Source organism: Aphelocoma coerulescens, chromosome 6 (assembly GCF_041296385.1).
Source record: "Aphelocoma coerulescens isolate FSJ_1873_10779 chromosome 6, UR_Acoe_1.0, whole genome shotgun sequence".
Classification (NCBI taxonomy): Eukaryota; Metazoa; Chordata; class Aves; order Passeriformes; family Corvidae; genus Aphelocoma; species Aphelocoma coerulescens.
The window spans coordinates 36,877,145-36,894,259 of NC_091020.1; the positions used below are offsets into that span (position 1 = coordinate 36,877,145).

Here is a 17,115-nt window from a genome sequence, read left to right on the forward strand (position 1 = left end):
AAAGGGGAAGGCAAGCTGTTTCCAGCAGGGATCATCTGTTTCAGGGAGGCAGGAGATCTTTGGGACAATGGGAGCATGAGGATAGTGTTTTGGTGCTAAGATGTTTTGGTCACAGACACCACCCAAAGAAGCATTTTAAAATATCCCAGAATACCCGTGTGCCACAGTTCAGTAGGGGGGCTTTGTGGAGAGGACCGAAGTGCTCCCGTAGGTCCTGGGCAGCTCCTGGGCCAGGCTCTCACAGAGGTAGGATTGGTGTTTCTTTAATCTGCCCACAAGGTTCAGTCAGTCCTGACATGGGTACAGGCAGCAGGGTCATGTCAGTGGTAGTGATTTGCCCTCAGAAGAAGGGCTGTACACAGGGCACATGAGTAGGGTGCTGCAAGACAGGAACAGTGCAGGGGTTCTCGTTCTCCCTCCACCCGGCTCCTCCACCACTTCTGCTCCCCTGGCTATGAGCTGGCTCCCTGGGAACATCCAAAGAGAAAGTAATTTTCCATATTGATACTGTAAGTGGATTCTCATTAATACTTGTTGGTGTTTGTTCTTTATTCAACTAACACTTATGTCACTGCTGAGTTCAATTCCTGCTGCTGTAAATTGCCGTAGCTGTTCTGGGATATTATTGCTATTTGCACACAGTTTAAGTTAACACAAGGTAATATATCGTCTAAAGGGTATTGTTTTCAGTAGAAGTGTATGTCCTCTCAGGTAGAGTTTGGTTGCTGTACCCTGGAGATTGAGCCCTGGGATCCTCTTGATATTTGCAGCAGCTGTGAAGCCAAAAACCTCTGTGGCTGTGAACAATTGGCTATAAGAAGCCTCCATTTCAATGGCAAGGTAGAGTTTAAAAAGCACAGTGTTACCTGTCCTGTAGCTAAATGCACAACTCTCATTGACTCAGAAAGTTACATGTAACTTTGTTTTTCTCACTTGCAAGTTTTATTTCTCTGATGTCATGTGACTTAGTGAATTTGCTGTTGGTGTATTCCCAATATCCAGGAAATCATGTCAGCCACTCAGAGGTAAGGAGGAGCCCAAACAAGATAGGTGTTCCTGTTATTCCCAAAGCAGAAAAGTTTTTACCATGTTGATTATTTCAAATACAATTTCCATCCAAATAATAATAATAATAATAATAATAATAATAATAATAATAATAATTTTTAATTGATTATCCTAATTTAATAAGTGTCAGATTGATTTTGGGTCTTAAGCAGCATTTCAGAAGTATTTCACTTTCATAACTAGATGATACATGTATGTCTGTCTTTTCTTCCAGAATCCACAGAGTATGTAACTGGAAAAGATTAAATATCTTAAATTTAGTTGATTTGGTTGCTCATGTGCTCAAGATCTTATTTCACCTGGCTCCTGTTAGCAGTCTTCAGACTCTGCACTTCTCTCCTAGCACTCACAGCCACAAGCACATCTGTGTCAATCTGCAGCTCACTGCAAATTTCAGTGGCTTTCAGAACTTTTTAATTGTAAAGGAGCAATGTAGATATTCTATTTTCTCTTCCGTTTTTTAAGAAGAATTCAAAGTAATAATAAGCCCTAAGAAGAGTATTCAAATAATAGAGAACAATAATACACATCTTTAGCATCAGTGGACAGATGCAACAGGACAGAATGAGTCTGTAGGTGCTTGAATACCACGTTTTGGGGGGTTTCCCCCCACCCCCCAAAAATTATTGAGGGACTTACAAGCATGTAATAGCTCACACATCAGGAGGTGGACTCAAGAGTCTAAAGGATGTTCAGAAGGCAGGAGTGTGGAATCAATGAAAAATCAGCTGCAGTTTTCAGCCAAGCAGGAAGCAGCAGTTCCGTCCACAGCTGCTCACAGTGTTCCCGTATAAACACAATATAAAGTATCTTATAGACTGTTGTGTGTTTTATGTATATAACTATTGTTTTAATGCCTGTATCCCTATTTACTGTAACTATGCAGAAATGCAGTCTTAAACACTTTGATGTGTGGTGTATATAGGGGAACAGAGATATTTTGAAGGTGTGTTACACTGTAAATCAACAGCACATTCTGTTCTGAGAATTCTGAGAATTGCCGAGCTTAGAAGAAGTTTCAGATTTGTCTCCTGTAAGTGTAAAAAACATTTCCTCCTAGCTTTGTGTAACAGGACGTTGTTATTACATTCCAAGGCTGTTGTCAGGAAAGTTGTTACTGTGTTTTGCAATTCAATACACGTAAATTATTGCAAAGGGTTATTTCAAAAGTGCTACAAAGTATCTACCTGTGTAGAGTATGGGAAAACAGGAATGAGATATGGCTGTGTTTGCTAGAAGAAGGCTGGTTACTGAGCTCTCTCTCAGCTCTGAATACAGCTCTCCTGCAAGCTTTTTAACCAAATCTTGTTTCCAAAGAATAAAAAAAAAGTTGTTTTTAAAAAAAAGTTATGTCGAGTTTTGATATCTGGTTTCCCCTCTTCTGCCCTTGTAAAAGAATACCTTTGAGGGAATACCCGGTAAGGAACAGTGAGTTTTCATAGCATTTTGATTTTCTTGGCTAGCAACAAAAAATCCCTTCATAAGCAGACTTGCCTAAAAAGGCACATGGTTCCGAAAGTTTTCTGCTTGGGTGACTACGACTGTGCAGAAATTGAAAGGAGGAGGAAAAAAGGAGTGCCTCCAGCTTGTATAAGAAATGAACCTTTGCCCAATCACTTTTGTCTGTGAATAAGGTAACTTTTTGTGTGTGTGAAATTTGAAAGCAATAAGGTATGTGGGTCCTTTCTCTGTATTGGTTCTCAAGAGTCGATTGCGGGGTTTTTCTTTTGGAGCTGGCCTGACGTTGTGAGATAAAGCAGCTCAGGGAAAAAAATTTTCTCAAGCAGATGCCTTTAAGAGACAGAAATCATGAATTTGTTGAATTGCAACCACTCTGGGGGTGGCTACAATGACTTTTTGACAGTGACAGTAACTCTGCCGTGTCTTTTCGAGCCCTTCTTTGGCCCATTCACTCTGGAAAGCTGCTTAAGCGCACTTAAGCGCATTAGCATTTGGATGCTCGGGGACCGTATTGACCCTCATTTGGAAAGTTTAAATGAGTGAAAGATGGAGCGATTTGTTAGGGCTTTAGAAACCAGCTTTAGAGAGCTTCGGGTTTTCCGCTCTGGTTTGTTCGGGTGCTTGTTCTAATCTGGTGTGCTGTTTGAAGGGACCAGACTGATTTGTGACACATGAGCCCAAAGCCTCTTTTTTTGGGCTTGACCCGATTATCTGATCTGTGCTCTGAATTTCAATCATCCACGTCAGAGGGAGCATGGTTGGGAATGGCTCGCTGCTGGATTACCTCACTAGCTCTGTATGGACACAGATGGCAAAACGGTCATTGCATGTTTGAGCAGACAAAGGGATCATCTGACTGGCATGGGTACGAGGGAACAGGTAGGAGATCTGTGCTTAAAAGTAAGAGGTCCCAGAGGTGCAGCTCCCACAGCGGTCTGGCATGCCACTCCTCCTTTTGCCAGGCAGAGTGACATTTAACCAGTATGTTCCCACTCTTCCCCAAGCCTTCAAAAAAACCGCCTTAAAGTCCTGCAGAGCAGATGAAGTTCTCTCAGAGCAGCCCGTGCCTGTGGGGCCAGTGCTCCTTCTGCCAGTGAAACCTGTGTTTGCACAGACACCTGCAGCTGTTCTGGTGCCACGAGTGTGCCGAGTGTAAACCTGGAGTTAGATGTACATGGCACTGCTTTTGGGGAGGGAGGAAACAGTCAGGAAGTTTGTCAGAAATGGACATCATTTGTTCAGTGAGATGGGGAATCAACACCTGTTTCATTCACAAACTTGGAAGAAAAATACCAGATTTTTGGGTTTTTACCAGATCACATTCAAGTTACCTGTTAAAAATGAAATTGCTCAACTCACTGCTTTTTATTTTTACTGTGCCAATAGGTGAGGGCCTTTATCAAGGATCAAATTTTTGTCAAATGGGAGCAAAATGTCCACTGACAGATTGTTCCCATTCTGGCACTGGTATCCTCAGCTGAGATCTAAAGTATTTGGAAGCAGATGGATTTTTGTTTAAATACATGTTTGGCATGTATTTCTGCCTTCAGGAGAAAGCGAGAATGGGGAAAGGAGAAGTGAGCTATAGTTCATGGTGTTGTATCTGGTAGACACTGTACCTCTGATAATGAATCCAAATATAAGTATTTCTATCTGTAAGAGATAGAAGCACGTAGTAGGATATGAAATTCTATACCCTGTTACCAGAGGACATGTTTATTTTACAAATTAATATTATGCAAAATGAAAACCTTTTGTCTGGTCATTATGTAAAGGAATGGGGTGGGCAGAGCAGGAAAGTCACCTCTTTGCCTCTCCTTGACTCATTTTATTTAAAACACTTTTCTTAAGAACCTCTAGGAAAATAAGGCTTTATTCAGAAGGATGGTCTTTGCCAGTATCCATATCCAGGGCTGAGAACAGATCCTGTCAGCAGTGTGTGCCTCAGCAGCAGCCATGGATGCTAAGTTGCCTCCCAGGTGTGGGCACACATCTGTGTCTTTGAACAATGCCCAGGTTTCCTCAGGTCCGCTTCATGACTTTTGCCTCGTGGTTCCCAGCAGCCAGGCAGAGGGGCATGGGTACCTCTGCACAACATCCAGCAGCCTTGCCCAGGCAGGGAGGCTGAAGAGCACTCAGTGAACAGTTAAGATGTAGATCCCTGCATTTCAAAGCACTTAACATACTGGAAGCTTCACTAACTGCTTTGCTAAAAGCTCGAGATTCTCACCTGTTGCCTTGTGGTGGAGCCTGCCTTTGAGCAGCCCATTTCATGTTATTCCCCACTAGCTGTGGAACTGGGTCCCAGCCAGGCCGGTGGCCAATGGAGCAAGGCCCAATACTGGCATGGAAATCCATACCTCTGTGCCTGATAAAATGTTGGTTTATAATAAGTTTTAGGCACCCATTTCTCAGAAAATCTGGAGATCTGGTGTCTCTTATTTAAAAGAGGGAATTTACTATGCAAAGTAAACTCTGAAAATTGCTATCAGATTGTGTAAGCGTTTCTTGGACTTGCAAAGTGTACTTGGAATATGAATTTACAGGGCAGACGTTTTTGCAAACAAGGGTTAACTTAACAGAACTGTAGTGCCAATGTAGTTATCAGCTCTTAAGAACCAGCACAAAACCTGGTCATTATCTGTAAGAAGCTGTTTGGAGGATGTTTGCAAGTAATGTGTGATACAGCACACAGTGATACCTGTGAAAGAACCTGTCTGCATGGTACAAGTTGAATGACTATTTGCCTTTCCTGATCGATATTTTCTTAATATTACCTGTTTCTCTCCAGGTGGTAATTCAGTTTATTGTTTCAAGTCCGTCATGAGTGGAAGTGACTTAAATTAGCAATGCTTTGTGTTTTGACCTACAGCAAATTATATTTCATGGGGGGCGTTGAAGTTACCTCTATTGATAATGTTCAATTAAATCTGGTCTTCTGTTGCATATAAGCTTGTTTCCCTTTCTCCTCTTGTGTTTTTCTTAGACACTATGTGCAAAAGCCACAATGCAGACCATCCGGGCAGCTGACACAAATGAAGTAGTCAAGCTAATATTTCGGGAATCTGATAATGACCGAAAGGTAAACAACTTAATGCCCTTGGCACCCCTATGTAAATAGAAACGGTGTTGAATGTTCACTTTCTTTTCTACAAAGCATGAATATAGTTGTTCCAAACTGATAATGTAAAGGGAGGGGAGGGATATAGATTGTCACACCTAATGCTCAGTTAATTGGATCTGTTTAAGTGATTGCCAGCCAAGCAAATGGGCAAGCTGACAAGGGGCTTTGGACATGTGGAAATGTGTGGTTTTAACGGGCTGTGTGTCTCTGAAAGGGTCACTGCCAGCAGCTGGGTGTTGAGTTGCCAAGAGCTTTGCTGACCTTTCTCCATATTTTTTTATATAGGTTATGCTGCAATTAGAAAAGAAGCTCTTCGACTATTTTAATCAAGACGTATTTAGAGACAACAATGGCACTGCGGTAAGTTCATTGCTAAACCCTTTCAAAGGAGTAAGTTGGGAACTCACATACAAATTGCATTTCTCTAACCAGCCCTTTATCCTTATCAGCCCTCCTGTCTGCAGAATGAGAAGAGATAATTCAGCCAACACGATAACTGCTCCAGATTTCCTCATCACTTAGCCAGTTATTTTGTTTACAGGTTCTTAACTTTGGCATTTTTACCTTCTTTTTTATAGAAAAATATTGTAAATTAATTGTACATGACAATTCACTTTTCTTGTCTGTCCTCTGGTCTGCATTTCTTCAAGCATCCTGTTTTTCTTCCTAGCTCCTCATTGCGCATCACACAGTAACTTAGGAAAACCCCTTAAATGCAAAGCCCTTCTGAAAATACTTGGGTCTTCTAAGTGTACAAAAAAATTACTAGAAACAGAAGAATAAGTAGAATAACAATCTCAAACTCTGCAGCAGACTGTCACTGTTTGGACGAGCATACAGGGCTTCCCAAGAGGATTAAGCAGACAGGGGACACTAACACTGATTTGTAATAAGAACTATGATTTTTCTGTGGAGAGGGACATTATATTTTCTTTAATGTGATTTTATTGCAAATGGTAGCCACTTCATTCTGGAAAAGCTGTGTATCACTGCTTGCAGCTTTCTCCATTTCATCTGGGGTTCCTAGGAGTTACATATCTAAGGGAATACATAGAGAGCCCTCATCCCCACCTCCCAGTTTAGCTGCGCTCTGTACCAGTCACACAGTGTGCCCGCTCACACAGAGTATTGCTGCTTTGTGCCCGGGCATGGGTTGTACACAGGATCCATGGCTCTGCATCTCTCTCCTCTTCTGTCCTGCCTATGGCGCATTCTCTCACTGCTCACAGAGGACTGTGAGGCTGTTGGAGGGCTGTCTGCAAGGCTCTAGGACATGGAGGGCAGCTGAAGCCCTGGTACCCTCTCTGATATTACATTGGCTTCACCTGGGAGATTAATTCTATGTGAGAATCTGAGATTTCACTCATTTGTTGAGGTCAGAAGAGTTTGATGAGTGAGACCCATGAGGGAAGTGAAGATCTGATTCCCCTTTTAGTACTTGTTGCTGTCCCACAGTGTGGCTCATATGGCCTGTGGGCTCACTACAAGAGGTACCTCTGTGGGCAACATATCTTCAAATGCAGTTATGGTCAGATCAGTTTGGGGTTGTTTGTTTTAAATTTATAAGGTGAATGCATCCCCTGGAAATACCTGATGTTTCTTTCACTGATGTTTTGCAGTTTTGAGGACATTTCATTCAAAGCAACAAGTCTCCTCCCAGTTCCTATTTCCATATTAATCCCATTCCTGTCCCAGATTTTCCCCTATGTGCATTATTATAATAACTTTTTAGCTTTTTTTAAAACAACTCAAGTATTTGTCATTTGTGTTTTCCTGAAGCTGTTCTTGGTGCTCATTTGCCACGTCCTAGTTGTATTTTGGGTGGCTGCTGCTTGATTTGCATACAGGGCTGCGGGGTGTGAAGGTACAGGCAGAATCCAACTTAAACATATTCCATTTCAAAATCAGTAGTCATTTCTTTCATGCATCAAGAAGTGGGAAATCTTCCAGATCAAACATGGAAGAAAGAGATAAACGATATAATGAGCCATTGGAGATAATCTAATCTTCATGGTCTAGTTAAACACGCAGCACCATGATCACTAAAAACAAACTACCTATCTAAAACGATAAATGTCTCTGTGCCGAATTCAACCCAAAAAATCCATCGCATCCTTCATCAACCGCCGGTCTTGTACCAGCCTGACAGAAATTTAATTCAAGCTGGCTCCTGAAAATAATTATTGTATTTTAAGAGTAGTAATCATTGGTCGGGACATGATTGAATGTGTCCATGCCTATTGACTTTTTCTATGATTTATAGCTTTGTGTAGTCGATATTCCCATCGAAATTGTATAATTAATTATAAGTGGGGCTGTCAGGTCTGCAGGATGGAGTGCCCTGATGAGTATTTGGGAAGATTAAATTTTCCTTAGCTGTACCAATGCAAGGCTTGGGAATTTTCACAGCACTGTGGCTGTTGGATAAAGATGTTTTCTGTGTGTTTAGCAACTGCTTTAGCTCAAAATCCATTGATTTTTCAGGGAGTATTTTTTTATCAGTGCCATGTCTCTTCAGTAACACTGGAATGTGTACGGATGTGACAAGACCTGACAAATATTTATTATCAACAGGCTACTTTATCATTGTCCATACACAGTTATTCCTTCCTTTTTACGTTGCAATCAACAAAAAGAATCTTTATATATATTTATAAAAATGATTTTTTTAAATGAAAAATCTGATATAGATACAAATCACCTGTTTAACAGAAATTCAGTTTGAAATGCATACAGTAATCTGTCAGGTCTAATTTTTTTAAACTAATCTGTAGCTTATTCAGACTTATCTGTAGCTTATTCCAAAGTTAGCTTAGCAATTACTTATATTGATTACCTCAGAGTGCAATGATCTTGTATCATTGTATTTCAGAAAGGAGCCTATTTGAAAACAGCTGTTGCAATAATGCAAAGCTGTTTTATTATTTAATTCCTATGTTCTGAATTGTGCGTCAGAGTTTTGGTCCATCAGACAGACCAGGGTGTGAGTCCATAACCACACAGCTGTCCTGTGTGGGTATATGGGGAGAGTGTTACAGAGGAGCACTGAGAGAGGTGGACAGGAGGAGGTACAACATGTAGAGTGCCACCTTGGCGTCAGACAGATGCCAGTGTAAGTTGTTTCTTTTCAATTAGCAAAAGCTCAGCGTTTCTGATCTGGATAGTAGGACACAGTCAGGCTGTGCTGATCGGCTCCATGGTGTCATCCTGCTCTGGGGTCTTGCCCATGAGTGGTAGACAAGCACAAATGAGGCTTCTCACACCTTCCCAGAGGCAGCAGCCCCTGACTGGGAGCCACCACTATGCCCCCATTGCCCCTCTGTGCTCCTGCTCCTCCTCTGCCCAGAATGCACAAGAGGTCCCTGCAGGTGCAGAGAGCGCCCTGGACCCTTGCATGGATTTCCTGATTGGGTCTGTGATGCCACCCACACTTCTGAGCTCACACTGGCTCACCAGTATGTCACTCACACATAACATGGTTGTAGCTTTGAATCTGCCAGCCCTGAAGTGATAAAAATCAGCATGCCAATGCTTCCAGGAGAGGGGCAGGGGGTTCTTAAATAACCTACGCTTTCACCAGATATTTTTAGATTCTTTAATTTGTTGTTTAATTAATTTGTTATTAAATTGTTTGTGATAGATCAGGCTATAAGTGGGGTTTTATTCAAAAGGAGTTCCCTGTTAATTTCAAAACAATCAAAAGAAAAGTAAGGCAAGGGTAATTATGTAATGAAAAAAATATAATCAGGTTATTGACCTGTACCAAAGAACCACAAGCTAAATTGTATTTTTTCAGTAGCCAATTAAATAAATATATACTAAGAATGTAAAAACCTTGTAATGACTACAGAGGAATGATTTAATCATCAGGAATCATTTTATAATTTTTAACCGCAATTAGAAATGAGGAATGATACCTACATTAGTGTCTTTCATATGATTTGTATTAAAGAATCAATCCAGGTAGAAGCTAATGCACTGTCCTTAGGATTTTGACCACAACTGTGTAGTAAAAGTTTCAGTGAATTAATTATCTTAAAAGTGGAACCTAATGATATTCCTGCTAAAATCATGATCTCTTTTTCCTATTGATCTTTGTGGAAGCTGGTGACTAATAGTGAAGCTGAGCTTGCTCTGGCGGTCCTGCATCCTGCTGTCTCTGGTGGTCCTGGGTCCTGCTGCTCCAGCCCCCACTAGCCCATCTCCCACAGAAACACAGAGCCCTTGTCCGTGCATGGGCTTGGCTGCTCAGGGGCAGAAGGATTAGCCCAAGGGTGCACGCAGCTCCAGGATCACCAGAGGGTTCAGAGGGCACCGGTGGTGTACTAGCATTCATTCCAAACCACATCCAAGAATGTTATGCTGAAAAACCCAGTGGTTCCCAGCCTGGATTTTCAGGGAATAGAAGTGGTTCTGTTTCTTACTTTAATTGTGCAGCAGCTCTCTTGGTGGAGAGGACAAACAGTGAACTCTTACGGAGAGTATGTTCTGACTCCGTTTCCCTTCACAGAATAAATTCCCTTTATTCTGTGTGTCTCTTCAGCTTCAGCTGATATGGTATGAGAAGAAAATTATGATGTGCTGTAAGAACAGATTGAATATAAAGGTCTTGTTCTCCCTCTGAGAAGTAGTGATTTAAAGTGATCCATTATCATGCTAGTTAACTTAGAGGTGTTATTGCAAACAGTTCAGGCAAACATACTTTTAAATTATAAGCAATTTATTGGGGGGTAGGGGTGGGGGGGTATATTCCCAGGGAATCCTGAAATTATATGCAAATTGAGCAGAAAGGTTTAGTCACAAGGGACCTCTCTTAAAATTTTTGTGAGAATATGTTTGCTTATGAAGATTAAGGATCTGGCATCACTGAAAATGTATTAATCAACAGACAAGATATAACACAATGCACTCTTTCCAATGGCCTTGGCTCTGACCCTTTTAAAGATAATGGGAATACTGTCCACTAGGAACTAGATTAGGACGATCAAGTGCATTTCATCAGGGTATGACTTGAACCATGATCCCAGAGGTGAAAAGCCAGAGGTTTATCCACTGAGCCAACCAGCCTCTGTCCAGATAAAATCTTGAATATGATGTATAAGGGCAAATTAGGGTAGAGAAAGGAAATTGATTGCTTAGGACCATTGCTACCTCAGACTGGTCACAAGGAAATCCTGCCTATCCTGAAACTGCTTCTTTTATTTAAGGTGGTCTTCTGAGATTCCTGATTTTCATAAAGTATTAGTAGGAAAATAGCTTCATGCTCTGTTTCTTTATTCAGAGGCAGCATTCCTGTGTTTAGAATTGCATTTGCTTAAATTAACGATTAGTTGGTATGCCATTGGATAAACTGCAAAATGAGAAATGACAGAGATAGGAAATATTACCAATAAATTGTTCTCACTAGCAAAACATAAATGTAAAGCCAGATTGCACAAACAGGTCAATCCAGATGTGTTGGGTTAGCTGTTTACTGCAAGCTTCAAATAGATGAATTATTCTGATGTAGAATTTGTCCATCGCACAAAGTTACAAATATTATTTCATTACCTTTTCCCACTTGTCCTGTTCTATACAGCTGCTGTAAGCCTAAGGATAATTCAGGTGTACTGTGATATTTCTTTTACTAGGCAGTGGTTCTTGTTTAAGTCTAGCACGAAGAGTAGGTTCAGCATCTGTACTTGCACTCTGTAGTCCAGCCTGTAGTATGATCTGCTAACGTGCTTTGGCCCTTTTTAACCTGTGTGACTTGGAAAAGAATATCCAAGGAGGCAATGTTTGCACCTGCATTCCAATCCCCAAGTTTATGGATCTCACCATCATCCCTTACAGTTAATATTTGTGCACACAAGCAGCATACCAAGGCTTCCACATCTTGCCCAAAGTCTGTGGCAAGCCAAATAAAGATAGCAAGGTGCTTAACTGTTTTTTCACCATCTCTCTGCCATAGCTCAATCCTCTTGCACTCTCCAGGTACCCCTCATAACCTCCCAGATGAATGCCTGCATGCACACAGGATTGCACACACACATAGAGAAAAGCAAATAGTAAGTTTAACTTGAAAAGTTATACTTAAGGACACTTCCGTTCAAAAAGCACAGCTAGAGATGAGAGTGGGGTACCCAGCTGCAAGGATGGAGAGATGGGTTCTGATCCCTGGTCTGAGACCTGTCTCTGTATTTGTGTTACATAAGTGTTGAAAGAAAAATGCTGTGGGAAGCATAGGCTGAAATCCTTCTCTCTGCTGCTCCCAGGAGCTGCCTCCAGCAGTCCTCACTGCCAGCAGTGCCCACAGGCAGAGCCCAGCTGGGTGAGAGGTGTGCCCTGCCTTGCCTGCCCTGACACCCACCTGCTGGCACCCAGCAGCTCTCCACACAAGGAGGGTACAAATTTGAATCCCTGCTGGAAGAGGAACACCTCAGTGTTAGGTGTCTGGAAGTTCCCAATGACCTTGCGAGATGCTTGGCTCTCTGTGAAGGAGGCACAGTGAATGATTGGAGCTCCCCACACACCCCCCCAGGGGCACACCTAGCATTCGTTTGCCTCTGTGGTCCTGCCTGTTCCCCAAAAGACTCATGTCAGCCAAGTCTGCCTCATAGGCCTTGCCTGGGAGAATCTTCAACCCACAGTGGGAGTTTTCCCCAAGTAAGAAACATTTCATAGTCATTCCTCAAGAAAATTCCAGTTTTTAACCATTCTACAAGTAATACTAAAACTGTATTCTCCATATTTCATACTTCTGCTGAATTGCAGCTCACAAGTAACTGTGTAACAGGACAGTACAGTGCATGCTGGTTTGGACTCCCAAGTGGGACAAACTAATGTTTCACAGTAACAGATATATAAAGTTTAATGAAATAATCCGTTGAGTGTGTCATATTTGCAAGCAGGATATTCCTAATTAAAGTCTTGTGGTTTTAAAGATAGCATCCACTTAGTCATTCCTGACATTTTGAAGGAGCTTTCTCACAAGCTGCTGTGCACAGTGTATGAATTACTACAACAATTTTTAGTGTCTGTCTCAGCAAAGTTGTGAAAACGGCAATTTGCATGAATGCATTTTTCTGGAGTCAAATTTTTTTTAAATTGAGGTAAGCACTGGAATCCCAGGAGAGTGAGTGACAAAATCCATTTTTCCCATCAGAAAATGGGAAGCATGTGTTCAGCTGTGACTAGCAGTTAGTCACAGGACATGGCCACTGGCCTGTGGGCCACACTGCCCTCACATCACATTGATGTTCTAGAGAGCAGATACCATCTGTTGGAGGAGTTGGACTGGAGCACAGGGTGATGGGGGTGTAGTCTCTGTGTTACCTCTTGGGTTCTCCAGGCTCTCTACTGGGCACAGGGCAGCGTGAGGGATGGGATGCAATCTACTGCTGCAGGGCAGCATTTGGGCAAGGAGCCCTTGGGGTGTGGAAGGAGCTTCTGTGGTCAGCAGAAAGCTCACTGCTGCTGCACGAGTGGGAGCCTAGGCTTAATCTGTGTCAGTGCTTTTGGCTTCTTAACTAGTTTATCCTTTACATATACTTCAGTCCTCTCATTAAAAACTAATTTCCTGAGTAGTATGACAGGTTCTGATTTCTGATGTTTTTTTCAAGTAACAAAAGTCTCACAAGATAAGATCTGGATTCTCTGCTGCATGTTGCGTAACAGAGGGATGGCTGAGCCCTTGGAACTGTTAGCAAGGTGTTTGGCTGACAGCTTATCCATACCAGTAGTGTTAGCCCTCCGTGCTGCTAGCCATGCATTGCTGTGCCTCACCCCCCTAATGCTGAGAACAATCTCTTTGGTGCCATTTCTCTGTGTGCCATAGATCTACATTTATGTGGGCATTTGTGGTTTGACAGCACTGCCATTCAGGATATATAGCTATGTGAGAAATATAATATTTTACAAAAACAGCATAAGTGGTACATTTATATTCAGTGATTTGGGTTTTTTTCTGTGAAACATGATTTTAAAGACTGACAATGAGAGAAAGAATATTGAGATTCAAAATATATAGTAATAGATCATTTTACAAAGTCTTCATTAGAGAAAGAAGTAGCTTTAAAATCAGGCAGACTTGTGTATGGCATTTTCATGGATAAATGGAAAGGATCAGCATTTCCACAGACCTTTATCTGGAGTCAGTAGACTGCTGAATCAGTTTCTAAATAATTTGCTGTGACTGGAAAGATGGATAAAACTACTGTCTTTCCAAAGTGTCTTGGAAAAAAATGTGTGCTCCACAAGACTGGCAAAGGAGGTTATGGTGACCAGGATACACATGTTTTAATTCTCTGAGGTCACTTCTGTATGCTCATCTCCTCTTTTTGGTCTGAAACTTCATTTCCCTTTCACAGCTGTGAATTCTCTGGTGGGTCCTGCAGATGGATTTGATGAATGCTGCTAATATCACCTCCTGATCTACCAGTGCTCTGACTTTCGTCTGTAGGTCTTGATGAGTAATTGCTGTTGTTCTACTCCAATGACTGAATTAAGTTGCCCTGTTTGAAGGGGTTCATACGTGTATGATTTTAGCCAAGGTGGCCCATTGCAGTGTACCAATAGATGCTGACCTTTTGCCAGTGCCTCATTGCTTTAAATTGAAGCAAGCAAAATCTCAGTTTCTGCATGTGCCTAAACTCCCTTATAACCCTTTGATTACTGTCAAGCTGCATAATGTAGAAATCTAGAATTTTGCACATTTCTTTCTTCTCCACCCTGGCACATAAATGCATGTAACAGCACTGCCAAGAGAAAGGGAGCAAAAAGTGAGACTCCCTTCAGCAGGTTTTACAGAATACACAGCACCCTAGAAAACCAGTGGTTCTGGTAATTCCCTTAGGAGGCGATGGGCACTGCAGCTGACACAGGCATCAGCCCTAAATGCTTTTAACTCTCCTCAAATTAAATAGGAAGTATTCTTTGCTGCAAATGCAGTCTTACACACTGCCTGGCTGTACTCCCCGCAGTGTGGGGCCACAGTGGCTCACAGGTATGAGCTAACTATTGATATACTACCCGTATGGATGGATGGTGTTCTCATTCAGGTGTTAATCAAACATTCCTGTTGGGCTGGTCACTGGGCATTGTAGAGCAAACATCTTGATGTAATATCATCAACTCAGTGTTGGAACAGATAAAACATAGATAGATCCTGCATCATCTTTGCTCTTATTTAGGTATAAATACATTGGTGAAACTGAGTTTGGAGGAAAAAAAGCAGTCTTCTGAAAACTGCCTATGACATATAATTCTGGAATGAGATGCCAGTCACAGCATTTTTAAATCTCTGTGTAATTGCTCAAATTATCACAGTGTGTCAGGTAACACCTTAAAGATTTGTTTCTTAAGGATGATCTTATTATGAGTAAATTAACTAGAACAATATATTGATTTTTAGCGTTTGAACTTAATTTCTTTATCATTTTTAAGACATTTAGAGTGATGGACATACTCATGTTTCCTGTTACAGCAAATACATTATTCACGGTGCTGATTGGTGTACAGTATGGAAATGAGTGAGCAGTTTGTGCTGAAATTGCCATGAAAGAAATATTTTCCAGATGGGGTTTTTAAAGACAACATTAGATGCTTTAAAAGTAAAGACATTACCCTGTAAAATTCTAACTGCTCCGTAGTATCATCTTGCCCATGTTAATTTTCATTCATTTTCTGTCATGCCAGGTTGCTCCAGACACCCATGTACTTGTCTTAAAGCAGATACGATGCCCGTGTCAGGCCCTGTGCCTCCTCTTACTAAAGTTGCTTTCAGGGCAAGGGACATTTGTAATTGCTCTGACAAGACCTAGTGAACACCTTGCGTTTGCACTAAAAATCTTGCATTTTGAGATTACAGGCTTAAATGAGAATGCAAGTGCTTTTCATACCAAAAAAGAATAGTTAAAACATGCTCTTCTACTGAAAAGAATAACTGTAGTTTTCTCAAAATACACAGTTCAGGTTTTCATCATCTCTTCCCTTCCTCTCCTCACTGCCTGCAGTGCTGCCAGGTAAACACAGAGAGGTTGTAGGGAGGTTCCCACTGCTCAGCCCTGAGCACACAGATAACCTGTCCTTGCCCTCGGCAAGAGCGAGCAGGTGTCTGTCTGCACAGTTTGTGGACGTGTTTGGACAGAAGGTTACAGGTACTGTAACACAGTCACTTAACAGCTAGAAAAAGAATAATTTATAGAAGTTCATAATTATTTAATATATAGCAGGAAATAAAAGCTTTTGTAAATTATCCAGCAAAAATATTTGGCTGTTTTACATGGCAGGATGAATTCTTCACCACAAGTGTTCCCTAAATACTTCTAGGCACCTAGTTGGGCTTAGGGCTGTGTCGTTTAAGATTGAAGCTGTCCCTTTACCTGAGGAAACTTGGGAAACTGACAGCGCAGTACACAATGCTGTCTTGTTTCTGTTATCTGTCACGAGTGTCAGTAGCTCATCTGCATAGCACAGACACTATGTACACAACTGCAGCAAACAAACACAGCAGAAATTTTTGTGGATAATAATGCACATCCAAATGCTTAGTCCTCTAAACCCCAGGCCTCATTGAGTTTGCAAATACCATCATAGCAAGAACAATCTGAATGTATAAAATTTTGAAACTGTGAATTGGTGTGAGAGGACAATGCATCTATTGAACTTCGCCAGCCCTTGGGATGCTCATGAGTAATTTATACCATTGTGTTCTGGGGAGCATTGTTCTTTCATTCAGTCCTCACAGTTTAACGCTTCAGAAACAGCCTTCTCTCCTGATGCCTCCCTTTCCCTACTCTGAGCTGTTTACTTGGAAAAGTAGGAAACATGTATTTGCACCACATTAATAGACAGACATTTCAGTTAATAGTTTTAACTGGGGATGGCAACTTGTTTTCTTCTCCCAGATGCATATTGGGCAGTTGATACCTTTAAGGTGGAGACACATGGAGCAGGAAGGGGATGGTTTGAAAAAAAAACATTTGTTTTCATAGCCAGTGTGTATGTATCGTGGCTACCAATCTGTTTTGCTTACTGAAATACAGAATCACAGTCTGGAAACATTCATGGTAATGGAAACATCCATTTTTTCTTCAAGTATGTTGAAATTGCTTCAGTTAGACTAGTGAGTGACTGGACCAGCCCAACATTTTTAGGATTGAGTATATTATTAGATACATACTGTAAGTTTTCACACAGATATTTCTAAATATTTATCCAAACATATTGAATTCTCAGGCTTTCAATCAGATGTTAAAACATCTACAAATTGTCATGGTTATTGGTATTGCAGAATCTTTTTCAGCATACTGTCACAGCGTTTGGTGTTGTCTGAACTAAAGTAGGGAAAGCTGCCCATCACCTGGCATCTTCATGTAAAGGTACCTGCATATGGCAGCATGGCAGGAGAAGTTGGAGAGAGCTGGCTGAGCCGTGGAGATGGAGCTAATCAGCAGCGCAGGTGGTTCAGGTAGCTGCATTTC

The 17,115-nt window shown here is 41.4% G+C and overlaps 1 protein-coding gene across 4 annotated transcripts in view; it reads left to right on the forward strand.

Annotated features, from left to right (window-relative positions):
- Nucleotides 1-17,115, forward strand: part of INPP5A (inositol polyphosphate-5-phosphatase A) — a 191,573-nt gene that overhangs the window by 150,822 nt on the left and 23,636 nt on the right. For all 4 annotated transcript variants that reach the window (XM_069020329.1, XM_069020331.1, XM_069020328.1 and 1 more), the window contains exons 10-11: nt 5,516-5,611; nt 5,939-6,013. In XM_069020329.1, coding sequence (XP_068876430.1) covers nt 5,516-5,611; nt 5,939-6,013 — 171 coding nt within the window. The remainder of the gene's footprint in view (nt 1-5,515; nt 5,612-5,938; nt 6,014-17,115) is intronic.